Raw genomic sequence first — 27,199 nt, forward strand, 5'->3', positions numbered from 1 at the left:
AACACTCGCAGGCATCTAGGTACGCATGTCACGTGTGAGTGGCGGCCTTCTGTACACGCGACTGGGCCTCTCCTTTCTTGCCCGTCTACCCCTGCGGTTAGCATCTCTGTCTGCCCCACCCAGGGGTGCTGGCCCGGCTGTGGACCGAGGGAAAAGGCAGGCAGAGCAGTGGTCTGCAGGGGTCCAGTCGACACACTGCCTTAACCGGGCCCCACCGCAGCCACAGCTCCCCGGCCTGGCTCCAGCCACCCCTTCCTCGCAGCCTGCCACAGCGGACCACTGCGGCTCCTGCAGAAGCTCGGCGACCCCTGGCAGGCCCGCAGCCCGTGCCAACTCTGGACTGACACTGAGGGGTGAGAGAGGTTACTCAGCGCTGGCCAGAGGCCTCCAGACTAGCCAGCCCTCCTGCCCACCCCCTAACGCGGGACCAACAGCGGGGGGATGGGGGGGCGGGGGGTTAGGTCTGGGTCGCTTCCAGGCCAGCGAACGCTGGGCGCTAACCAATGGGCGGCTGCGGCCCAACAGGGATCCCTCCGAGGCAGCCAATGACCTCCCTCCGCTCCCCACCCCCGCCCCCGCCAACCCCGCGCAGCTGGACCATTGGTGCTGGTGGGATGCGGGGAGCGCGCGCCGCGCTGGCCATTTGAGGGAGGGGGCGTGGCCTGGAGTCCGGGTCCCCTTCCCCACCCTCGCTGAGGCCCCGCGCTCCCTACGCCCAGATGTGAGGCCATTGGCCGGGCTGCCGCGCCGCGGCCGAAGTGGACGGCAGGCGCGCGCAGTGGGCGTGGCCGAGGGCGTGGCCCGGCGGGAGGCGGAGCCGCGGGCGCAGTCACAGCCAAAGCCGGGGCTGCAGCGGCGCGGCGGCGGCCGAGGCGGCGGGCGGCGGGGCTCCCGTGGGGCGCAGGCTCGGCGGCGGCGGCTCAGCCTGCGGCGGCGGCGGCCCGTCTGGAGCGGCCCCTGCGCGGACGCCAGCTGCAGCGGGGGAGGCTCCGCCGGGGCCGCGCGCTCCCGGGCGCCGCCGGGGGCTGGGAACAGGTGATCCCAGCGGGGACCCACAGCCCTCCCGAGTTGCGGGGCGAGAGCCCGCACTCCCGGGCGCAGCTGGCTGCGGACGGCGCCCGCCTCCGGACCTGGGCTAGGGCATCCCTCGTCTCACCAGGGCTCGGGAAGCCCCCTGCGCCCGCAGGCTCAGAAGTGTCTGCTGCCGGTGCCCGAAGCTGCTCCTCGGCGGGGCAAAGTTGTGGACGCGTCCCGAACCCGGCCCCGGAGCTGTGCCCTGGCTGGGTGGGCGCGCTCTCGGAGCGCCGCCGACGCGCCGGCCTCGCCGCCGCCTGGTGCCCCGAGCCTGCCCTCTCTGGAAACTGCTTCCGAGGCGGAAACTTTGGGCCGAGGGGCTGGGTGAGGCTCGGCGCGGGGACGAGGCCTGCGGGCGCCCCTCTGCGTCGACAGCCGGGGCCCCGCGGACGGCATGTGACGGCACAGCGGCGGCCGCAGCGCGGGAAGGCGCGCGCCCCGCGGGCCCCGGGGGCTCGGGCGGCCGCCGAAGGGAAGAGGCTGCGGCGCGCGGGCGGCCCTTGCGGGCCCGGGTCCTGAGCCGCGCTGCCCGCTCGCCCGGGCCCCGCCGAGGCCGCCGCGCCCCCGCCGAGGCGCGGGAAGACTCTCTCCAAACTCCCTGAACTTCCTTGAGGGGCAGTCCCCGACCCGGAGAACCTCGCGGGGACCCCCGCCCCGGGCGGCGCCCTCCCCCGGCCGGGACCCCTGCCGGCCGCTGCCCGGATCTGAAAGCCTGAGGGGCCGGCCGGAGCCGACGGCTCCCAGCCGCGCGCCAGGCCACGATGCTCGTGAGGAAGGTGCCCGGCTTCGTCCCGGCCTCCCCGTGGGGGCTGCGGCTGCCGCAGAAGTTCCTCTTCCTGCTCTTCCTATCCGGCATCTTCACCCTGTGTTTCGGGGCCCTCTTCCTGCTGCCCAACTCCTCTCGCTTCAGGCGCCTCTTCCTGCCCCCCCGGACCCAGCAGCCCGGCGTGGAGGTGGTGGCCCGAGAGCAGGAGCCGCCCCCCAACCCGGCCCCCGCGGCGCCAGCCCCAGGCGAGGACGACCCCAGCAGCCAGGCCAGTGTCCGCAGCGGGAAAGGGGGGCCGCGCCGGGCGCCCCCCACCAGGAGCGGCGGCGGCAGCGCCGAGGCCCTCGCACCGCAGGAGGAGAGCATCCCGTTTAGCTTCGACTTTCATGCGTTCCGGAGCCGCCTCCACCACCCGGTCCTGGGGACTAGAACTCAGGACAGTGAGGACCCCCCGAGCCTAGTTCAGTCCCAGCGGAAGAAAATCAAGGAGGTAAGTACTCTCTGCCCCCAGCCCCCCCCAAAAGAAAAGACCCTCTCGTGCTTGCTTCCACTACCCCTGGCCCTATCACTCCAGATCCCTGGTCTATCCTAGGCTCTCCTGGCGCACTCTGTGACCTTCTTTCTCCTCCGAAACTTCCCACCTTTATTCCTACGTGCTCACTTTCCCACTGCTGGGTTCAGTTAATGGTCCCCATTCCTGACAAATGGTAGCTGAGCCACTGGACCAACTTTCCCCCACCCCCGGACTCTGGTCTCTCCAGTCCATTCCCCAGCCCTGGAGTTGTTAGTAAGACTTCTGTGCAGTCTCTAGTAAGGTCCTTTAATGGTACCCTATCTGCTTGCAGGGAGCCAAGGGCTATGTTCTTTCTCATTGTGTGTTCTTATGTCCTGACTTTCCCCAAACCCCTGTAGGATCTGCTACCTGGAAACCCAGGATTAGGAAGGGGCGGTATTTGGTGTCCTGCAAATCTTTTGTAACCTAGCCAGCAACCTACAAATCAGAGGTGCATTCTTGTTCACTGTTTCTATTGCGCTTTGGAACAGTTGCACGTAATTGCACGTGATGCAGGAAGAAATGACCAGTAAGGTGGTGGTAATGTTACAGAAGCTCCAGGGTTATTGGCTTAATGTGGCAGTTCTTGGACTTGTTCCCTGTAGGGATTGTACCAGGGAGGGGTTTAGAAGGATCACTTTGAGCCTGAATCTTAGTTTAAGAAACCAAAAGCAAACGTAGCCTCACCATGGCTTGAAGACTTGTCAAGCTGCCACTGGTACCTAAATATTCTGCTCTACCACTGCTAGAGCTGCCTGTGTGAGGCTTTTGCCCAGCGATGCACAGCGGGCTGCAGTGACACCCCCAGGCCACCAGGGGGCTGTGGGCAAGCAGTGGGCCAGGGTCTTCTAGAAAAGAGAGGATGCTCCCTACCTGGAGGAGCCCAGGAGGCAAGGGATGCTTCTCTCTGAACTTCTCAGTTTGCTGCAAAGGAGTCAGCAGGTCTGGTGTGATTTCCAGGGGGAGCAGACAGCGAGGTTCAGGACCTGCCCTGTCAAGACCTACTCAGCCAGTGGAGAGCTTCGTTGCCCCCCTCTCCTTGTCCAAACTCTCCTCCTTCCCAGTGCCCAGCTTTCCTCACTTCTTATCTCTGCTGCTACTCAGCTCTTCTGCACTAAGCCCTGTCTGGAGACTGTCTTAACTAGCATTCACAGGACATTTTGTGACATCAAGATAGGAAGCCACAAAGATGAGTCCTTGTTTAGTGTGTGTGTGTACCCACTCTCACTTTCCAAATTCTTGTTGAAATCTCAAAGGTTTATTAAAGGCTGGAACTTGCAGTAGCTAAGGAGGGGGCATCTTTTTGGTTAAGAAACTGTTGAATACTCACCTGGACCACCCACAGCACCCTTTCTCAAAGCTGCCTCTGAGCACTTTAGCCCTTTCTGCACTTTCAGACCTCCTCAAAGGGCAGTAACCCCCAGTGAAATTACATATAAACTGCATGGTTGCAGTTTTTCATGGGGTGCCCAGAGCTGCCATAGATTTTAAAAAGGATCCCCAAAGAATTAAGAATTAACTACTGACCCGTCTGGGTTGGCTCAGCGGTTGTGCGTGGACCTAAGATCCAGGAGTTCGCATTTCGATTCCCAGTCAGGGCACATGCAAGAGGCAGCCGATGAATGATGACTCTCTCATCACTGATATTTCTCTCTCTCTCTCTCTCTCTCTCCCCTTCCCTCTCTGAAATCAATAAAGATATATATATATATATTTAAAAAGGAATTAATTACTGTCCTCAGAAGAGGTACGTTTTACATTTGTGTCTGGACGTGTGACCCATTTCTGAAAGCCTGGGGCTGGGAGTCATGGTGGCCTGGCTAGTGGGGATTTGGTTTTGCCCCTCTGTACAAAGACAGCCTACCTCCCTGGTAGAGTCTGTGGGCTTGACTTGCTGCAGTGGCTGCGGGGTGGTGAGAGTTGGGGGGTGTGGAGACTATGCTTTGCAGGTGGGTGTAAAATAACATGATGGGTGGAGGTCTGTGCTGAATGCCAGATGTCTGGATCTTTCTATCTGGCATCTTCGTGTGCCCCAGCAGTAGCTGGAGGCCTACTTGCATATACCTGAAGTTGACGTTCAGTGAGCCCTCTCTTACTATCTTGAAGATCTTAAGCTCCTCAGAATGGAGGGGCCTGGACTATATACACTATTAATGTTTTGAAGCTTATTGCTTCTGTCAGACTTCCTGAGCTTGGATCCTCCCCTCCCCCACCCTCCCAAACAACCTGAGTTATGTGGGGCCAAGTTTTCGATTTCTCTCTTAACCCAAAGCTACCTTCCCTGGTGCCCCGCCTGATGGGAAATGCATATGACTGTTGCTGGAGAGTATCTTTATTTCCTCCTCATTTAAATTTCTATCTGTGCCATGCCCACGGGTGGATCATTTCAGAAAGGTGCCTGTTTTCATAAAAGGGACTGTTGCTTTCCTCTCCAGCTTGTTTATTTCCAGACATGGATTGATTAGACCCCAGGAGCAGAGGGGAAGCTAGCATCAGATAAAAAGCGCTCTGTTCTTATAAGATGAGGTTTTTTTAAAGTGAAAGTAAACATCAAGAGAGTGTCAGGGTGATAAATGAGAGTGAATGAAGACTGGACACTGGGCTCTAGATCAACGAAATATTTATAAACATCCTAGTTTGAGAGATGGACATGGGCACAAGGTCTGTGCCGATAAGGTGGGTTGGAGCTGTGTGTTCTGAGTGTACATGCATCAGGAAACAGTCTGTCACTCCAGCCAACTACGTCTCCTCACTTTGCAATTTTGGAACCTTAGGGGAGGCAATGTGGTGGAAAGGGAAGACCCAGAGAACATGGGTTTGACAGTTTAGCTCAACTATCATCTGTCTGACTCTGGACAAGCAGCTTCCTCTCCTTCCTGGGCCTGATTTTTCCTTCTGTAACATGGGGTGAGTGAGGGGAGAATAGGCTGGTCACATACACTCTTGCTTCGAGACCTGGCCTCTAAGTAGATTGCCAGTCTTCTCAGGGGCTTCTTAGCAGGTGGGCTTTTCCCAGCTCTGTATCAACATGTCTTAGTTCCATGAAGTCTGGGACAGAGGGGTGTTGCTACTGATGGTGGTGGTGTTTACTATTATTTCCCTAGCACCTAGTCAAGAATAGATATTTATAGAGTTGATTAAGTTAATTATGCTCATCACCTATAAACTGAGCTTTAGAGGTGGGATTGAACAGTGACAGATCCTCAGCTTGGAATCATAAAGGGTTGACGAAAATGTAAAACAGCTTGCTAGCGGTCTTCCCTTTCAGATCTGACGATAATATAGGATATTATTGTTAAAATTATTATAGAGACCTCAGCCATAGGTGGGTTTCTGATGGATTTAAGTTCAACAGATTCTTCTGACTCATGACAAGAGTTGGGGGTATATTAGCTTGGCAGGGTTGCATCCCAGTGAAAGGATTCAAATTCTCCTGGGTCCTACTAATGATGGTTGGCTGCTGATCTGGGGAACCTCAATCGTCCCTTCCAGTGAAGCTTTTATTAAGGGGAATTGAGCAGTCTGGGACAATGAGAACATAGTACTGGAGGGGGCTGCCCTCAGTCCCCTGAAGAATGTGGGTTAAATTTCACTCTTGTCCCAATCCTCTCTGCCCGTATCCACCACTGTATGTGGCAGTCCCACTAAGAATCCAACCTGGGTTCACATCCTGGCCACACCATCTTCTCCAGCCTCATGGGAGAATTCCTATTTGTCACTGTGCCTCAGTGTTCATGGTAAAATGAACAGACTGGCGTTTAGGGGATTCTTCTCTCTCCCTCACTCCCATCTGTTTACTGTTTTGTTTATGGATCTGCCCAAGCACCTAGAATAGGGTATGACACCTAGTTGGCTCAGATAATTGAGTGAGTGGCTACAGTAAAGATCTATAAATTAGCAGTTAGGATTGCTGGTGGCAGAGGCTGGCCCTTCTTCTAGGGTACCTGATTCTCAGTAGGGGGCCACAGCAAGGTTTGGGAGCTTAGCAGCTCCAGGACCCAAGAGACCTTCTAGAAGTTGCAGTAAAAAAAGAAAGAAAAAAAAAAGTTGTAGTAATTTTCCAAGTGCAAGTTTATCTTGAAGGGAGTGGGGAGGGGCAGTCATGAGTGAAATCTTTCATGCTTGGATAGCGGGCATCTGCGGGATGCCCGAGTCGCCCTGAAGTGCCTGCGACTTGGCAGGGGGTGCCTGGGCTCTTGCTGTCCATGCCTGCTGTGTTAAGCCTCCAGGATATTGCTGGTTATATGTGGCTATGTCTGAGAAAGTCATCTTGGCAAATGATCTTTGCTCCCCATTAATGGGCTGGTTTCGTTAGTCATATGTGGTTTCTCTGCATGTCTGATTTATCACCACTAGTGTCAGGGACAGGTAGGAAAATTAAAAGGCTTTGTGTTCTTTGTAGCATGTGAGTCTGAGTGTGTGAGACATTCAGGATAATTAATACTAGGAACACCTCAGATTTAAATAGCTTTCCTTTGAAGAGCTCTGTTTAAGTTGCAAATCCACTGAATATCTTTGTTCCCCCCTAGTCCTTCAGTTTTACTGTTGTCCTGTTCTATGATACATTTAATATAGTGGAAAGAGTGGCCTATAATAACTGGACAGGTCCCTTGGGTGACTCTTACATCCTAAGCTTGGCCACATACCTCATTCTTCTTCCTTGGAACTGCGTACTGCAAGGAAGGCTTAGAATCGTTCCCTCCAGGTGTACAACTTAACACCCCCAGGTTAGGTGGGTCTCTACTTTTATTTTGAGTTGCACCATCCCTTGGGGAAATTAGGCACATACATTCCAGGACTAATTGCTTCTCAGGCCTCACATCCCTGACTATTTTTAGTGTTTGGTCTAGAAACAAATAATACAATGACTTTTAAAAGTCAGCTGCTTACTTCACATTGTAGTTAGCAGGGGGGTAAGAGTATAGATTCCCCTGCGGTTTTTAGAGTGACTGATTTACATCCAAGCTTAAGAAATGCCTTTTCTCTAGCTTTCCCCGAAGACTGATCCATTACTCCACCAAAAATAAATATTGTGATATATATCAGGCATACTTTGCTCAAAGGGACTTACATCTCTTCTCTTATTGAAACAAATAAATCAGGCTTGCAGATTGGAAAGCCCTGTGTAGGGAAGCTGTTTGGCAATCTAGGTGGGCACCCAACCTTGGGTTTCTGCCTCTGGCTGGGGGAGGGTCCCTGCCTCTGCATCCTAAGTTAAGTCTGTGTTAAAGGAGGTGGTGGGAGCTTTAGGAAATTCTCTCCCTACCTTGCTTTCATGGGCCAGGTTAGGAAAGCCTTAGCAAGGAAATGATGGACAGGATTCAGGAGAGTGGTTGCCTCAGGTGAATTCATGGGCATTTATTACATTTCTTTTTTTAAAAGGGCCGTGCAAAGAGCAGGGATGAATTTCATAAACCAAGGATTATTATTATTTCAGTTCTGTACACCTGCAGTCCAAAAAAACCAGGCTCATTCAAACAATAAGCCCTAGCTCTTGATTTCCCATTACCCTGGGGCCAGGCCTTATGCACAAGTGTTTGCATAATTTGGGGGGGAGGGGATGATGGGCTTTCTCAGCTCTGTATTCTCGTGGCAGGTGAGGGTAAGAAACAAACTGGAGACTCCTCAAACAATTTTGAGGATTCAAGGACCTAAGTCCCCCTCCCCTTCTTTTCTTCACCCTCACTCAGCTCCGGGGGCCAGGTAATAGCTGAGGCAGCATAGTTTTGGTTTTCTTAAATGCAGAGATCACTGTAAGCCACACGTGCTTTTTGGTGTCTCCATCACTGGAGAACAGAAGCTACAGAGATCACAGCTACAGGCTGCGGCCTCAGTGTGATGGTCCAGTTATAGGTGTTTCTTTCCCTGAGAAAGCTATTTTCTAAGGTTTGGGTTGAGAGCTCCCCAAACTCGGCAGTCAGGCAAGTCAGAACAGCTCGTACTATAAGGGGTCTGAGTATGTCTCTTAACTTTGAATTTTCATTAATTAAAGACCAGGGCAATTGTCCAGCTGTTTTAGTGTAGTACTGTTAGTGGTAACTCTTACAGAGGAAACTTTGGCATACTGATTAGTGTCCTCTTTAATAGATAAGCAGTATTTGTGCTCTTATCTGGTGTGCTCTGGGATTCAGCTGCTCCACAGGTGAATCTTCTAGGCAAACAATTTTCACTAAATAGCAACCATCTTCGGTGACTGAGAAGTAGATTTTGCTCCTCTCCTTCCACCTCTGCCGTGACTTGGTGGTCACCATAAAACCCACTGTGCAATACAGCAGTGTTTTATAGGGCCTGATGAGGTCTATAGATAAGACTGTCGGCCTCTCAATGCCTGTCCCTTGTGTTCTTGTCTTTTTATTTGTTTTATTTTTTTTACAACCACCTTGTGATACAGGTATCATGTACTTATTTAAGTATAATTTATATATATATATGGCAAAATGCACAGATCCTAAATACACAGTTTGCTAAGTTTTAACAAATACAGAAAGCCATGTAAACTACTCCCCTATCAAGATATGAAACATTTCCACCACCGTAGAAAAGCCCCTCTGCTCCTTCCCAGTCAATCCCCTTTCACCCACTCCCAACTACTGCTTTGATTTGTCACCAGAGAGTAGTTTCGCCTGTTCTAGAACTCCAAATAAATGGAATAGTACAATATATGCCTTTTGGGGCAAGGCTTCTTTCATCCACATGGGATCAGTACTTCATTCCTTTTTATTGCTGATATGTATTCTGTTGTATAAATATCCCATAATTTGTTTATCCATATACCTGTTGTTGGACTTTTTGGTGGTTTTCAGTGTTTGGCTATTATGAATAAAGCTGCTCTTCCTAGTTTGCTGAAAGGTGGTTTTTTGTTTTTTTTTTAAATTAGGAATGGGATTGAATTTTTCCAAATGCTTTTTTTCCTGTATCTATGGAGATGATCTTCATATGGTTTTCCTGTTTAATTTTGTTAATATAGTGAATCATATTGATTTTTTAAAAAATGTTAAACCAAACATGCATTTGATTTTCTAATATTTGATTAAGAATTTTTGCATCTATGTTTGTAAGGGATTTTGGTGCGTAGTTTTCTTGTGAAGCCTTTGTCTGATTTTGGTAAAGCATTATATTGGCCTCATAAAGTGAACTGAAAGTGTTCTCTTTATTTTCTGAAAAAGTTTGTGGGACACTAATATTTCCTCTTCCTTAAATGTTTGATAGAATTCACTACGAAAGCCATCTAGGCCTAGTGGATTTGTGTGTGTGTGTGTGTGTGTGTGTATGTGTAGTTTTAAATTACGAATTCAATTACGTTAACAGCTATACCACTGTTCACAACTTCTAGTCTTTGTGTCAGTTTTGTCAATTTTACTTTCAAGAAATTTACCTCTTTCATCCAAGTTGTGGAATTTATTGGAATACCATTGTTTTTATGATTCTCATTTTACTTTGAGTCTTTGTAGGATCTGTAGCGGTGTTCCCTCTTTCATTCCTCACCCTGGTAATTGATTTCTCTGTTTTATTCTTAAAAATAGCTTTGTTAGTAGTTTATTAGTTTCACTGATCTTTCCTAAGGACCAACTTTTGATCTTTTTAAAATATTCATTTTTTAGTTTTATTGATTTTTAACTCTTTCCTTCCTTATGCTTATTTTGGGCTTAATTTATTCTCTTTTTCTAATTTCTTTATCTAGCCTGACAATCTGCCTATGTCCACTAATCCTCCTCTAATCTATATTCTGTAGCTGTCATATATTTTGCTTCTACTTGTGTTATAAACCTCATAATACATTGGTATTGTTTTTGCTTTAAACAGTCAATTTTCTTAAAGAAATTAATAAATCAGAGTCTTATTATTTACCCCCTATATTTACGTACAGTGTTCTTCCTTCCTTCTTGTATGTCTGAGTTTCTGTATAGAATCATTTTCCCTTCAACTTGAAAATCTATTTAACATTTCTGGTAGTGCAGTTCTGCTGGTAACAAATTCTTGCAGCTTTGTTTATCTGAAAATGCCTCTATTTTGCTTTCATTTTAAAAGGATATTTTTTCTGGATATAGAATTTTAAGTTGACTTTTTTCTTTTTTTACATAAAAGACCCATTGTTTCATAACTTGCATTGTTTCTGGTGAGAGGTTAGAATATATTCCCTTGCATATAATCTTTTCCCCTTTCTTTGAATGCTATTAAGATTTTCTCTTTATCTTTAGTTTTCAATAATTTGATTATGTTGTGCCTGGGTGCAGATATTGTTTATCCTTCTTGGGGTTTGTTGAGCTTCTTTTGTTAATGTTTTTTTCATCAAGTTTGGAAACATTTTGCCCATATTTCTTTAACATTTTTTTTACCCCAATCTATCCTTTTCTTTTAGAATTCCAGTTACATATAAGTTAGATTCCCTGATATTTTCCTAGAGGTTACTGAGTCTCTCTTCATTTTCTTTTCATTCTTTCTTTCTCTCTGTGCTTTGGTGTAGATAATTTATATTAACCCACCTTAAGTTCACTAAACTTTTCTTCTGTAGTGTCCAATGAGTTATTAAGCTCACCCAGTGAATTTTTTTATTTCAAGTAATGTTTTTTACTTCTAGAATTTTAATTTGGACCTTTTCTTTATTGTTTCTGTTTCTCCAGTATTTCCTCTCTATTCACTCATTGTTTCCATATTTTCCTTTAAGCCCTAAGGCGTATATAATAATAATATAATATAATATAATATAATATAATATAATATAATATAATATAATATAATAATATAATATAATTAATATAATATAATATACACACATGTGTATAATAGCTTTTTAAGAAGTCTTTGCTATTTCCAATATCTTTGTCATCATTGGGTCTGTCTCTGTTGGCCATTTATCTCCTGGTTATCTCACATTTTTCTACATGTGTCTACTCATTTTTTAAATTTTATAACAAACATTGTGAATACTGCTTTTTTGAAATTCTAGATTTGTCTGCTTTTAAGCAGTTTTTCTTCCCCTTTCTGTTAAGCTGTCAGCTGTCACTGCTTTCGGCTGCCAGGACACCCGCCTCTTGCTGCTTGTTCTCTGCTCTTCCTATTTTGCTGTTTCTAACCTGCAGTGAGCCAGGAAAGTGTTCAGTCTAGCTCGTTAGCTTTATATGTAAAGTACAAATAAGCAGACTTGAGTAGGTCTCTGAAGACTCCTGAATCCAGTGCTTGGACTTTAATGTACATATTTTAGTGTAGTTTAGATATTTAAAGATTCTTATTCATTTTTGGTAATTGATATTAGATGCATGAAATACAATTTTGTGTTGCAACATACCCTGAATAGAGACAATAGTTCTCAAAAGGGCTTCTGATTTCTGGTTGATGTCATCTTATATTATGTGTGCATTTTTGCTTTTCTGCTTTTAGATGTTAAAAGAATTATTTGTTGGTATTTCTGATGTTCCAGCAGCCTCCATTAGTGTGACTTTCCTCTTAGGATTTTTTTTAATGTGTCTAATATTTTCTTTGGCTCCTTGCCTTAAGTCTAATGATGACTATTTAAAATTTGGTTTGTAAATCCCCACATTTAAAAAAAGAAAAAAAAAGAACTGTTCGTGTAGGCCAAGTAGCTGAATTACTGATCAGAAGGATGCTAAATGTACATGGCTAAAGGATTTCCAAGGTGCACCTGTGAGCTCTGATCTCTTATTTCCCCTTGCTCAGGAAAGTTCAGAATGAAATAAATGTAGTATCTTTTTGAAAAGTCTACCTTTAATTGCATTTGTCTCATTGGGGCATGTGGGGGTTGAATAAAAGTTATGTCTCTTATTTCAGATCCTTCTCCCCACTTTCACTCCTAGAGTGAGCTTCTCAGAGGTTAAACCTACGCTTTGCCAAGTAAATGCTGGTCTCCTGGGAAGACATTTCAGCACCTTTTTGTTTTTCTGAACTGTGTTTTTGACCTAAATCAACAAGTCTTCCTCCTTTCCAACTCTTCCATGTCATTCCTACAGAGTTCTGGCGTAGTCTTGGTTTTTAATAATAAGAATCATGGGAAAAGAAGACATTAGTCTCTTGCTTTTAGAACTGGATCTTTTCGAGAGCAGCCTATCAAATACAAACAATTTTGCTACTTTAGAATATAAGGAAACCCTCTATAAGAAAGGTTCATGTATTGACAGAAAAATAGAAGCTCGGTTTAGAGACTTCTAGCAGTTTCAGATACAGGCCTTCCTGGGTGTGTAATATTATGTAAGGGGTAGAGACTTTACACTGAGTCTCTCCAAGGTGGTCTTGTATAATAGTCTCTCTTTTATCATGCCAGGAGGTCTATGTCTGATTATTGATCTTTGAGTAGTGAGAAATGGTACCAGAGTGGCATCAGTCCAGATGGGACTGAGGGAGACGAGGGATGTTAGACATTTCCTGTGATTAGGCTGGATTAGATGAAAGCATAACAAGATTATGTGCTCTGAGTAAAGGGCTCTTAAACTTGGCACTGGTGGGAACAGAATTCCAGTTTGTCAGCCCTGGAATTCGAAGTCATCTTGCGTGTTAGGAAAGGGTTTCTGACTCTCTGGCCTCTGTACCACCCATTGTCTTTTAAATCCCCAGGGGGTTCTGCTTTGGAGGGAGTGGGGGCTGGGCTGAGCTGGGCTGATGACCACACCTCATAGACAGATCAGATCAGTAATTCCTCATGTACGTGGTTTTCTTAGTAGAGCCCTAGCTTCCCATTAAGAGGTTAGCTGATCCCCACAACAGCCTGTGGCCTATAATTCCATTTTATAGCAAAGAGAAGGAAGACCCTGAAAAGGAAGGGACCAGCTCCAGGCCCTGCCAGTTTAAATTGTGATGCACCGACTTAAATCTCTTCTCCTGACGCTTAGGTTGACATTCTTTCTGTTACATCATCTGAAAGCTAATGAGTGATAATTAGAGGAAGAGTTCACTTTGGGATGGAATTAAGTAGAAATTGTCATAGTCTTGGTAGGTATTCAAAAGAACAGGGATTTTAACCTTTATTGCAATCTGGAACCCCCTAGGAGATCTTAGTAAATACTGATGCCCCAGTTCTCTCCCCCGCCCCCCAGGAGTCTGATTTAATTGGTCTGGGGTGAAGCCTAAGCACTGGGATTTTAAAAAACTTTCCAGGTGGTTCTAACATGCACTATGCTTTAGAACTCATCTATGGCAGTTTTGTCTTCACTTGAGCTATATCTCCTTTCTGGCTAGGTTTCCCTTTTACCCACTTACTGAAGAGTTTGGAAATTTTCTATATTTATTAAGACCTCAACGAGGATCAGGGGGAAAAATGAGCTGGGGCAAAGACTCAGTTAAAACGGAGTTTTCTAGAGTTAAGATCATATGTTGTTAACATGGTGAAGAAAAGTTATAAGTTGATTAAAATGGTAAGAGAAAATATTGAAAACACCAACTGTTGAGCCTCAGCTACACAGTGAAGGCTGTATGAGCTGAAGGAACAGCAGAGAAATCTCTGGTTTTCAGAAATTTTATAGTGTAACATTGTCATGCGTCTGAATCACTTCCCACCACACACAGATGTATAGAGGGAGACAAACGTTGGAATTAAACAAGCTGCATAAATATTTGCTTGTCCCACTGAAATCTCTTTTGGGGAAGCAGGTGGGGCATAAACATCTGAAATGAAAATAGTTGCTTGCCCAGAAGTAGATTTCCCAAAAGGCCATCACCCTTCCTCCTGTGGCTGCCTCTGCCACTTTCCAGCTAACAGAGCAGCCTTTCACAATGGGGCTTGGGCCTTAAAATCCGATAACAGGTGCTCAGGAAAAAGAATATATTGGAGGAGTGGAGGAGCCAAGCCCAGTCCCGGGTGTTCAGATTCACGGCAGCAGCGCCTGCAGTTTCGTATCATCTCCGCCTTGCCAGGAGCTGCGTGTGACTTAACCTGAGAACTGCTGCCCTGGGCTGATCAGATCACATCTGTCCAGGCCACTTCCAGGGAAAGCTGAGGGAGGTGAGAATACACTGCACGTCAGTGTGAGCTGTTTCCATGCAAGAAACCTTTGAATTCTCAACCGGTGCCCAGTTGCAGTCTTTCTTCAATCTGTCCCAACTATTTCTAGCAAATTCTTTGGCTGATGTGGACCATAGAACAAGTCCGTTTTATCCTAAACTTATTTCATTCCAGCTTGAAGGGGGTGGGCATTTAGCACTAATGGAGAGTCAGGCTTCAGAGAAGACATTTCCTTCTGTCGTGAAATCTTATGTTAAGGCGTGCTTACTCGGAGGCCCCTGGCTGCAGGAAGCAGTGACCGGGATGGAGCCTGGCAGATGGCTGTAGCCGCGGCTTCCTGGAGGCCTGGGTTGGGGGAAGGTTGTTTGTATATTGCTTTTCATTTATGCATTGGTCTTATTTTCATCTTTCTGAGGTACCCAGATGCTACGGTGATAGATTGGTTGGAAACGACTCATTTGTCAGGATTCCGTGGGGGACGTGGCTTTCCTTCCGTGTGCAGTGGAGTCTAAAATGTTTAATTAGATGCTGAGGCATTTCTGCAAGGGTCCATTTCTGTCAGTTCTCCCAGGTGGATGCCAATCCTTAGGTTGGAGAGGGTCTGGGGCTTTTCTGGGCCCAACTTTCTCTCCCCTCATTTTTGTCTTGATATAACCCTCAGTCCTACCTCCTTTCAGTTGCTGGGTGTTCCCCCCCCCCCCCATTTTTGTTCTGGAACTGCCTTCATGTGACTGCCAGAATTTGCAGAGCTGATGCATGTTGGAAATCTAGTTGTCAAACAGATTCAAACCAGACTTTATGAAATAATGTAGTTGAACTGATATGTAGTGAGTGGAATATTAACAACCTGCTGCTTATCTGTCTCACTCCAGTTCAACTTTTTCAGAGAACTTACCTTGCTCTGACTGCATGCCAGGCAGTGGCCTAGAGGCTGCGGCTGCAAAGACAAGGCTTCTGCCCTCAACAAGTACGACATCTAGTCAGGGTGTGGCAGACGTGTAAACAGTGTACAGCGTATACACAGTTGTAACACTATGAAGGTGCCAAATAAGGGAGTGAACAAAGGGCTGGGGAGTCATGTCAGCCTGGAGTGAGATTGGGGGAAAGGACGGCATTTCAAGCAGATGTGGAGAGTATGGGGCAGTGGGCTTGCAAAACAGCAGGGGGCTCCACATGCTGGGTCTGGGGAGGTGACATAGGTGTGGGCGTGGGAGGTGAAGTTTAGAATGGCTAAGGTTTCCATCTGGGGTAGATGGAGACCAGGAATTGAGACAGGGAGAAATCCAGGGAAGGGGAGAAGAGTTGAATTCTAGACATGAAAGAAATGATACGCTTGTGAAATCTAGGTGGTTAGGAAATGTAGGTTTAGTACCAGTGGGGGTGCTGGCACAGGAGATGCAGATTTAGTATGTGTGCCAGGGGTTGAAGGCTTGAGTACAAAGCTATTCAAGGAAAACCTGGACTGGACTGCAAGGCACAGGGGTCAGAGCCTTTGGGACAAGGTAGAGGCAAGTGGCAGAGGGACCAAGAGAGCTGTGTCTACTCTCCTTTTTCCTTGCACCAGCTGGTCTGCCACACCTTGTGGCCCATGGACCCCAGCTCTCATCTCTCAGCCTCATGCGAGCTTGCACCCGGTGCCTCTCCTGAGGGGCCTGCCCTTAGTTTTCGGCTCCCCCCCTCCCACTCCCAGCTTCAGAGGATTATCTCCTCTTGCCACGGATTCCTTAGCTTTCCTTCCCTGCTGGCATCAGGGATAGAGAGTCTCCCCTTTGTTTCCTGGTGGAATATCAGGGCTCACCACCAGACCTCTGCTAAGAAGAGCCGGGTGCTCTGAGCTGTCTGCTCTTTGACTTCTGAGCGAGAGCCCAGGAGCCAGCCTGAGGATGGGGCGACTTCTCCTGGCCTGATGCTGAGTGAGCCCAGCCGTGTAGCTTGCTTCCTGCTTGTCCCAGCAGACATGTGGAGCCGTCCTCCAGCTCCCTTCTGGATATGGGGGGTGTGCATCCCCGGCCTGGCCACTCACTAAAGATTCATAGGCCAGCTCCTTCATCAGTGAGAGAGGAGACCACCTGTGCTGGGAGAAGGCATAGTTTAATCTTCATTACTGTCGAGGAAAGGAAGAGATTGTGGCCTGGTGAAGGTGCATTTTGTCTTTTCCCAGTGACCGCAGCAGCAGTCAGTGGCCAAATAGATACCATGTTCTTCTAGGCTTGTGGGCGGATTCTTCTGAAACCAAGCCCCTGACCATGGAAGGAAGGGTCATTTGGCAAAGTCTCTGCTGAAACTGCCATCTAAGGAGTGTCTAAATGGCATTCTCATCCTGGCCACCCTTCCAGATTTTCTCCTGTTGGCTCAGCCCTCACCCCAGAAGCTGCCTGCTTCCTGGCCCAGCCTGGGATCAGAAACAGACTCCTCAGCTGGGCTGTGTGTCTGGAAGAAATCCTGAAAGCCATGGTGCCAGATCAGCCCCCGTCTGTGGCAACCAGGTAGTCTTGACCTTTTCTGTCTTGTCCCGATCATTCTGACTTTTCCTGAAGTGGCCTGAGCATCCTGAAGTCTGAATGTTTAAGTCTGCTCGTCCTCTGGGTACCAGCTAAAGTGTGGAGTGCTGGTCAGTTCTGGTTTATTGTCAAAGAACTGAAAAGTGTGTGGTGCTTTTCTCCCCTGCGGTCACTGTGTTTCCAACAATAGCCTGTGTTGGGTTGCTAGGCCTCCTCGGAGAGGTGCTGAAAGCTAAAGTGATTTCCTGTTCCTTCATCCATGCCCACCCTCACCCAGATTTTTTATGTTGGCAGAAGACCTTGTTGCAGTTCCCAGCTATGCTGAAAAGCGTTGGACATCCTGACTCTGTATACACTTGCTGCCCCCCCTCTTCCCCCCCAGCCTGAACTTTCTGTCCTCAGCACTCCCTCTGCAGTCCTGGAGCTCCGGAGACTCCAGAATCTCACATGCACTGAGGCTGCAGAGCTTGCTACATGAGGTGCTAACCTTTTAAAAACCATGTATCATTCTAATCACTTAAAAATGTACAATTCAGTAGCAGTAAGTATATTCATGATGATGTGTGACCATAACCACTGTCTGGTTCCAAAACTTCCTCATCACTCCCAATGGAAACCCTGTGCCCATTGAGTACCACTCCCCACCCCCCAGCCCCAGCCCCCAGTCCCCCAGCTCCCTAGCCCCTCAGCCCCTGGCAACCACTATTCTGCTTCCTGTGCCTGGATTTTTCTATTCGGGATAGTTCACATTTATAAATGGAATCATATAATATGGGGCTGTATGATGCTTTTAGGGTTCATTCATGCTGTAGCATGTGTCAGTTTCATTTCTTTTTATACCTGAATAATGTTCCATTTTGTTTTTCCATTCACCCTCTGATGGACATTTAGGATGTTTCTACCTTTGGGCTGTTATAAGTAATGCTGCTATGAACGTTAATTTATACTTTTTTGGGGTGGACATATGTTTTCAGTTCCTTTGAGTACGTACCTAGGAGTGGACTTGCTCTGGACCACATGATAATTCTGTGTTTAATTCATTGATGAACTGCCCAGCTTCCACAATGGCTGCACCATCTTACATTCTCATCAGGAGTATCAAGGGTGGTGGTGACCTTTGAAGCTAAATGTGCCAGCCCCGCTGCATAAACCAAAATAATTATCTGGGGTGAGCCTCAGTATAGGGTAGCTGGGACCAGTGGCTTCAGGAATGAGCAGGGGCAGAACACGGGGCCTGGGGAACTCTGATTGAGGTCACAAGCACAGCTGGGCCTTCCAGGGCCCAGCCCGCAGGGGTGGTTGAACCTCTTCAGTTTGGTGGGGTTTGTGAAGTGTAGGACAGGTGATTTGATTAGTGGGAGGGCTACATGGTGGGCTTTGGAGGCCTGACCCAGGTGGTGCCTGTGGGTGTGAGGGGTTAGACCCTGAGCCTGGGATGGTGGCAGTGTGGCCTCACCCTAGGGAAGACTGGTTTCCAGTAGAAAGAGGAGGCAGGTCCAAGCCCTGCCCACAGAGGAGGCTGATGGGGGAGCAGGGGGAGGGAGCGCTGCAGTGGAGGGTGGGGGCACTTCCCTGGGCTCTAGTCAATGGAGGTGCCATGTCTTACCCCAAAGCAATGCCCCTCTCCTGAGGCCAAGGCAGCTGATTGCCCTGAATCTGGGGTTAGGTTCTGAATTAAGCATGTGAGGTGAAATCTAAGCTTGTGTGGTCAAAACTGTCCTTGACGGTCTCTTGTTGCCAGGATCTAGGCCCTTGGTGGCTTCTCTTTTCCTGGAGCAGTGGAAGCCAAGGTCTCATTTGAGTGGGGCAAGTGTAATAGGGAAAATAAAGAGATTGGGTGGCAGAAGTGTAGAATTGATTATATGTGAGTTAAATGTGTACCTAATGTGACTTCCCATCCTTCTGTTAGCTGTACTGACTGGCTTGGGACCTAGGGCAGGTGTGAGGCCGGGGAGGAGCAGAAAGACTAACCTCAGAGGCTCTGGCACGTGCCTCAGGGATGTCCTCTCACCCCTTGTCATACTGGCTCTCAGGCCGCCATAAACCCACAACAGGGTGAAGGTGGCTCCCTTCACCGTAGCCAGGCTCTGGGAGTCCAGCCTGCATCTGGCAGAGGCCTCCTCCAGGGTACGTGGGCCAGGTCAGTGCCACCTCATAAGCAGTGTTATAGTTTAACAGCATTACAGTTTCATAGTGATGTGTCTACATTCACTGCCTCCTTGGAGCATTTGTGAATCAGGGAGCATATTCCCAGTTTACAGATTGAGGCTTAGAAAAGAGTGGCTTTCAAAGTTCATGATTAGGAAGAGACAGAATTAGGACACATACCTGGGACTTCAGGCTCTAGATCCAGCATTCTTTTTATCGTGTTCCACTTCCTGGGGAAGCTGTCTGATACTGGTGCCAATCTTTTCCTACGTTCTCTTTGTTGGAACAGACGGGGAGTCTTGGAGTCATGAGATGCTAAGAACCTGGGGAAGGATCAGGGTCATGTCTGATTCTTACGCAGGTGGGTCTTGCTCTCCCTGGGCTCTGGTCAAACGTGAGATGGATCTGTTTTCCCTGCTCTGCCAAGGCCATCTTGGCCCCCCACTGGTCTCCCATCTGTCTGTGTCTGTTTCTGGGCAGCAGCCTCCCAAAGTGATAGACCTTATCTGAAGTTGGCTGAGATTTTGGGGTCGATCCTTGGTTTTGATGAGGCAGAGTCAGCATCTCCTGCTTGCAGCCCCAGCTTTCAGCAAATGGTAAACTCTACTTGAGGGCAACATTCAATTATGAAAATCTATTTCTCTTGCCACATTCAAAAAGCCTCCTAATGTGCCTTTGTGCACACACAAGTTTAGTGACACATCACTAAATGTGTATGTGGTTGCCATGGAAATGTCTCTCTTCTAACATGGCAGTCACTCCAAGAGCAAAGAGAAGGGAAGTTTTCTTTGTAAAGAGAAGCAGAGCAGAACTTGGCTAATTGTCATCACACTAATCCCCAAACTGTCATTCTTCCCTGACTACCTGTCTCCTACTTCCTGTCAACGGTAGAAGCCGCTTCAGCCTGCCACTGCGTTTCCTTAGGAGTTTCACAAGCATCTTTCTTAACGTTTATGCCAGGCACGTACCAGGAAGGACCCCAGGACTCTTAATTTGCATTTTCACCCAGCTTAGAAAGTGCACCCTCCTGGACCTCCTGGCACTTGAGTCTCATAAGAAGAACTCTTGGCACCAGGTCTTCTGAAGATGCTTTGTGTTTTCCACCGGAGACGCTGAGCCTCCGTTTTTGTCTTCGTGACAAATGCATGATATGAAGGCATACACAGCCTGCTGATACTCAGGCACTGTTTGAACATCCGAAATCCCAGACATGTTCCTCGTAACGGTGTGAATCCGCAGAGTGTGGGAAAGACGGAGGACTCCGAAGGCCTCAGTCTGACTGAATGCCTTCTCGTCTCTCTGGTCCACCCTCGCCCCATTTTCATCTCTTTCCTGTTGACTTTCTTGACTGAGTCTCTCCTGGGCAAAGAAGTCCTTGCATTTCAGGATTTTACCAGCACCTTCTGGGGGATCCTCAGTCCATATTGGCTGATCCTTTGCCTGGGTCATTGGGCTGCACCAGCTTCCCTAGTCTTGGGGCTGGGTAGCTGCTCTTAATGGTTCTGAAGTTCAAGTTGCTGGGTCATTTTGCTGCTGTAGTTCACCAGTGGCCAGCTCTGAGGCAGAAACCTTAGCATCTTGCCCTGAATACCCCTGAATACCTGCCCTTGGAACCTGTCATTTCTGTCCTCAGCATTTCTGCATTTCCCTGCGGGCCCCTTTGGCCTATGAGACACCACTGCCATTTCATAGGCAAGAGATGGTTTCAAGGCTTCAGAGGCCAGTTTGTCCAGATGCATGTTTCTGTTCCTGGAATACAATACACGTGTGGCTTCTAGGCGGGAGGGTCCCAGAATGCTGGACCCCCTGCCTCCCAAGGACACTTCGTGGTTCCTGGGGTCTGAGAGCCTGCCTGCTGCTCTTCTCCAGCTGCCCTGCATCTGATGGAAGCATCTGGTCCCAGTCCAGTGTCACAGGGTGAACTCCAGAGGTTAAGTGTATGCCAGCCTTGTTGCTTCTAATGCTTTTAAAACTCTAAAGGCTCCATCTTGTCCATGGCTGTACTGGCTCCTTAGAAGACCTTTGGCCACATGCCAAGTTGCCAGTGGGGTGGGAAAGAGCTTCTGACTCTGAAAGCAGAGGGTATAAATGCTGGCAGCCCCCGGTGGGATCCTGTGGGTCTCCACTTACCATGGGCATGAGGCCAGTCTTTTCTACACAAGACAGATTGTTCTCCCCTTTATATGTCAGGTCTTCAGCACTGTTTCTTACCAACATTTATTTTTCTTCCCTCAAGAAATGAGTAAGGAGGCATCTGGCTCATTGCTGTGCTATGACCTTGTGGGGCAGGTATTAGTTTGACCAAAAGCTGAGGGGATCCAACTAGCAACTGTGTAGAAGTTTGGAGCCTTTTGTTTCCAAATCAGTGCCCTGTGTGCACCATGCTAGGCCTCTAGGAGACCCATCAGCCTCTGCAAACAACCACCACTCCAGGCTGCTTCCATGTAGTTGTTGCTTCTGAGGTTGTTCTGAGCTTATTTTCAGGTCTGTGGTTGGGAGCTCATGACCTGCCCTCTGAGAGACTAAGTCAGACATTGCCTGCTTGACTGTGTTCTCTCTAGGGCATAACCCAGATCTCCCCTCCAGCAAGGAACAGGGGCTCTTAACAATAGAAAACTCTATTTGGGACAATATAGAACTTATCTCTGACACAATCATGTTCTGATTTCTCTCTCTGCCATTTTAGACGCTGATAAATCTGCCACACTTGGATGTATAAATAGCTGTTGGGAGAGCTGGCTGTCCCTTTTTGCTCTTGGCTTGTGCAAGTAAATATCAACTTAGTCCTTAGAAAAGAAAAGTAAAGGAGATTTGGTTGTTTCCGTAATCCACAAACCCTGTAATTCTAACCTGGAAAATCGGGCTCTCCTATTTCAAATCAGTTTTAATGGCAAAGGCTAACAGAGGCTTTATTGCTCTTATCTGTGCTTATTTTTCACTTGTTTGTTCAGTAAATAAGAACACCTGAAAGGAGAACTGGAAGGGATTGGCTTAGGAGAAAGAGAGTACATGACCACAGAAAGAGTTGGGTGAGAAGCTTGGTTCTGGAGAGATCCCCACCTGCTGGACACTCAGAATGGTGTTCACCAACTAATGAACCAACTTGCTAGAAATCAATGAATGCCAAGAACCCAAGGGCTGGCCGGCTGGCCACTGCTGAGTTCCGGAGTGCCAGGTGGAAGTCCTCTCCCATTCTTTCTTCTCTCCTGGGGGGAAGTGCAGACTAGCCCTTGCTGGGGACTTCTGATGGTAACTGGGCCAACCTGGCCAGAAAGACAAACTGCCCTGTTTGAGAGGCGAGAGTGTTCTTGGTTCTCCCAGACCTGAACCTGAGCTCGCTTAGATTTTCAGCTGTACCTCAAGTCTCTCCCAGCCCACTGCCCTGTTCCTGGGGCTGGGAGGGTTGCTCCGAACTGCTCCTTGTCCTGTAAGTAGTAGGAATTGGACAGATTCCTGTTCTCTTTCTGCCTTTGTCATTGTGAGCAGCTTCCCAGCTGGTGGGAAAACACAGCTATGCCCAGCAATGTGACAAGACTCCTCAAGGCAGTGTCCTGCCCTTCTGTGTCTGCGGGGCTGTGACCCAAGGAACTCCATTCCTCCAAGTACAGTGCCCGTGCAGGGAGAGACTAAATGTATGCTCCTCGCTCTGGCTACTGTCACTGAGCAGGTCGTACAGAATTAACATGCTCACCCTTTAACCACAAACTGATCCTTCTGGCCTGTTAGCAGGCATTCCAATCCCTACCCCGGTGGGAGCCTGAGGTCAGCTGTCAGAAAGAAAGATAGTCTCCCTGGGGAAAATATGTGCTTTGGGGGTTATATTAGGCTTATTTCAGGTGTTTCCTCAGACTCCTGGGTATGCAATTTAGAAAAGCAATTAAGTCTGTTCTATCTGAGGAGTGTTAGCAACATAGTCCCATATCAGTGTTATGAGGGGTTCTGAGTGCGAAGGAAGACCCTGCAGCCTGCCTGCTGTGGCTTTAGACCGCCCTGAACAAGGATTGCCGAGGAATCTGGGGACTCAGTGGGCATGTCCTGCTTCCCAGCAGCAGCACCCAAAGCCAGGTGCTTCATCTTTCCAGTTTGCACCTTCATAGCCGCTCCTGACTCCTAGGAGTCTTATGGCTGACCGCCAGGCCTCCAGACACTTCTTGAGGACACTGGTAGATAGATATTCTACTCCTAGGCTCTGAGCAGAGGCGCCTTTGCCCCAAGTGTCAGGGCTGGAAGGCCTGTGTGTTCCCCAGCAGAGACCTCCCTGACCAGAGGTTCAGGCAGTGCCAGTGACTCCTGCTCCAGAACGGCTACCGCCTTCCTGGTTGCTGTTGGGAAATAAATGGCTTCTCTAAGTGACACGAGGACTCCTGCAAGTACTTCTTGCTGCCAAAGAAGTCTGCTCAGTGCGGCGAAGTTGCGCTCCCCTGGGAAGTGAGACGGCTAACACGTCCTCAAGTTCTGTTCCAGCTGGCGCCAGCTGTTCCCAGCTGGGCGCCGGCTGGAAGGCCCCCAGCACCCACTCAGGCATAGGCCTGAGCTGGTGGCAGCACTTGGCACGTGGCTGTTTAGCAAAGATAGCTGCTGCCTCAAGTCATGCTGTCTTTTCCCCCACCTCGGTGGGTCTTTCGAGCTGGGGCCAGAGCCCCACGAGGCACTGTCATAAGGTTGCTTCCTCCTAAAGCAGAGCTTGGGTGCCCTCCCACAGCATGCAGGATGAACAGGGGCTTCAAACAAGTTACTTAACCTCTGCCTCAGTTTCCTTTACTGCACAGTAGGTGATAACCTTGGGGTTGGAGTATGCATAAATTGCTTAGCATAGTGCCTAGCACATAGTAGGTGTTTAATCAATGTTAGCTTCTATTGTAACTTCTCTGCTGAGACCATTGAAAATTTCCTGGCACTGCTGGTCATGGCCCATCTCTCCAAGGGGCCCTTATAGGAAACCATCCTTTTGTGTTGTGATGTGACTATTGTGTGCCCCTAATTCAAATCCCTTCTAATCAGGTGTCCTGTCACCCCACCCTGGATACTCCACAGACTCCCTGATTTTTCTGAACCCTCTTGCACCCAGCAGGGGTCAACATCCTGGGCTGAGGGGCCGTATCAGAGAGGGTATTGGTCTTTAGCTACTTTCCCCAGAATTAGGCTGCTATAGCTGGCTTCAGCTTCCCTCAAGTCTGACTCCTGCAGAAAATTTACTGTGAGTATCCCAGTTCTTTCCTAGGGCATGTTTGGGAGGACAGTACAGGGGATTGCACTCTCTGAAATCTGCTGTCTGTGTATTCCAGTGGTTTTCAACTGGGGTAATTTTGCCTGCCCTCCCCCAGGGGAGGGAGACATTTGACAATATCCAGAGACATTTTGGTTGTCACAGCTAGGGATGTTATTTGCATCCAGTGGGTAGAGACCAAGGATGTTGCTAAAACATTGGCAATGCATAGGACCCCCCCCCCAATGAAGAGTTATCCAGCCCCGAATGTCAATAGTGATGAGGTTTAGAAACCCTGGTCTATTCCTGGCTGAACAGGGAGACAAGTTCGGGAATCCTAAAGACTGTAGGAGCTACACCACCCAAATAGGTCAGCCTGAGTCCTTCATTCATTCCTGTCTCCCTGCCTAAGAACCTAGAATCACTTATCTCTTACTGATGTGCTGTGCGACTGTGAACAAATTAATTAACCCATCTGAGCCTAAGTTTTCATTCCTTATGTACAAAGATCCTGGGAGTTGCCTTTCTAGGTGAGGATCTTTCAAAGACTTCAAGTCTAGTGTAGAGATTGTTGTGTTAGGAGACCCTGTTATATGGATTCATGAGGCACCTGGCTCCTTCCAGAGGGTAAAGCTTTGTAAAAGAAAGGCAGTTCTGACTTTTATTTAGGGGAGAGGGGACTGTTGAGCTGGATCCAGGCCCTTAGTTAAGGAAGCTGTGGCCCACGTGGTGGGTGGGCACCCCCCACCACCACCACCGCTCCCAGGTCCCAGGAGGTAGCCATTGCTGAAGCAGCTATTCCCAATAATTGTCCTTTCTTCATGCTTAGTGGACCTTTTACCTTAATCCATGTATGGCTGCATTGGGAAGCCTGACTTTATGGCAGATGCTGTGGAATGTAATTTGCTCACATTTAGGCTGTAAATTTTCGGTGGTTCCAGGGTGCTGTGTGTTCAGCTTGCTGAGGAGGAACACACGAGGCCAGATGAGAAGGGTAAAGGCAATTTTATGAGGGCACCTGAATACAGATGGTTAAAGCATCTGGATACGGATGGGCTGAGCTCCACATGGCATCAGCGCCGAGGGGTTGGGAGGAAGGCTCTATAGGGTGTAGGAAGGGAACTTTTTGGCACGTGGGCAGTTTTTCTGGGTTGTAGCCAGGCAAAGGGAAGGTCTGGCATCTGGGTGGAAAATGGACCCCAGGGCCTTCAGCCTTCTAAGAGAGAACCTGTCATTGTCATGAAACTCGAGGAGTGAGGAACTTTCAGACTGAGAAATCCACCCTCAACACATGCCTTTTTCCAGAGGTTGGGGAGTAGGAGGGGCAAGGGTTATAAGGATGGGGGTGGGAGTGGGGCGCGGGGGCAGATTGGGGAGCTTGAAGTATGGGAACAAAGCCACCGAGCAGGGCCCTGAGGCCCTAAATGGTGGTGACTTCCTTTTACAGTCAGAGTTGCTCACCTTCTGGTGAATCATCCATACACAATTTATGACCTTCATTATTCTGTAGCAAGAAATAATTTCCTACTCATCTGTCACTTTGAGACTAAGGGCCTTACACTCCCTGTGCTGAGAATATAGTAGCTCTTTGTACATCAGTTCTATTTATGTCCCACTTGGGGGCTTGGGGGATGCCCTTTGACAAACACACAAAAAAGAGATTAATACAGCAAGAGCCATAGAAAAACGAGAAGGCAGAACCAGGGAGCTCAGTGACCTCATGTTAGGCCCTGTTGCCCACGGGGCTTTGGCCTCGGTTAGTTATCACCGTCTCCCACTGCCTTCCCTTTATATGTCATTCTTACTAGAATGAAAACACCCATGTAACTTGCACAGCAAATCACCGCCCTGTAGTGTGGTCAGGGGTGATGAACTGTAGGCCATGGCCTGGCTTCAGATGAAAGGACATGGGTGAGCACACGTGGACCCTGGCCCACCAGCTGGACACCAGCTCGCTTGAGGACTCACCCACTTAAGATGCATTTACAGTCAAGCATCTTTTGTGCTCCTCCCTGTTCTCTGTGCCCACTTCCTGCCCCCTGAGGCCTTGAACCATCTAAACAAGACCACAGCCCCTGTTCTCTGAAGAATACCTGGTCTCCCTCTGGGTGGCTTAGCAGATGTCAGTCATTCAAAGCCAAAACTCAGTGACCACTACCAGAGGGTGGGCCTTTCCCTTAGGTTTTTCATCTTCATGATGGTTGTAGGAGACAGAGATGGTTCTCCTTGTGTTATAGTTGAGGAAGCTAAGGCTCAGAGATGTTAAGCAACATGCCCCGATTTACACAGCTAGAAAGTGGCAGAGCCAGGGGATGAATCTAGAGTGGGACTCTTGGTTATTCCCTTCTGCCCTTGATCACAAGATGCACAAGCTATAGACTCTTAAGAGCTGACTGGAGTGGAGAGGGGGCTGGAGTCTCCATGGTTTGGGGCGGCCACAATTTTCTACAATATATGCTTCACTACCTAAAAAGCACCATGCTGGCTACATCTTTCTCAAGCCCTCTAAAAGTCAGCCAGTCCCTCCAGAGAACACCCTGGCATACCCTTCCTCCAGGGAACTGAGGCCTGGGGTGGGGCTGGAGCACAGCTGTTAGAAACCCTAAATCCAGGGAGATTTGGGGGCCCAAAATGTAATTTAAAAGAAATTTTTATTTATTTATTTATTTTAATGGCAAAGTTACACGTTGTATAAACACTGATATAGCTGCTTTCCAGCTTTTCTGATTGCACAGTCCTGGGTGAGCCCATTCAGCTGAATCTTCTGTGACCCCATAGCAGGGTTGGGTCTGCCTATAGGATGCACCCAGTCATGTGCTAAAGCTGAGTTGTAAAAAGCCATTGTTAAATTTTCAGAAATTTTGTGAGCTGATTGTTAAAAACAGCCATTATTTTTCAGTGAATTATACAAATGTACAATTAAATAAATTATATTAAAAGCAAAGGTAGCGAATACTCAGAACTCATCACTTTCTAATTGATTTGCTGGGCTTTATTATTT

General features: G+C 48.3%; 1 protein-coding gene across 1 annotated transcript in view; it reads left to right on the forward strand.

Annotated features, from left to right (window-relative positions):
* The first annotated feature begins 1,734 nt into the window (after nt 1–1,734).
* The window catches only part of MAN1C1 (mannosidase alpha class 1C member 1), a 109,711-nt gene continuing 84,246 nt past the window's right edge, over nt 1,735–27,199 (forward strand). Inside the window, exon 1 of the mRNA XM_081146214.1 lies at nt 1,735–2,330. Coding sequence (XP_081002340.1) covers nt 1,836–2,330 — 495 coding nt within the window. The 5' untranslated portion in view covers nt 1,735–1,835. The remainder of the gene's footprint in view (nt 2,331–27,199) is intronic.

Source organism: Miniopterus schreibersii (assembly GCF_964146895.1).
Source record: "Miniopterus schreibersii genome assembly, chromosome: 8".
In the NCBI taxonomy this organism is placed as follows: Eukaryota; Metazoa; Chordata; class Mammalia; order Chiroptera; family Miniopteridae; genus Miniopterus; species Miniopterus schreibersii.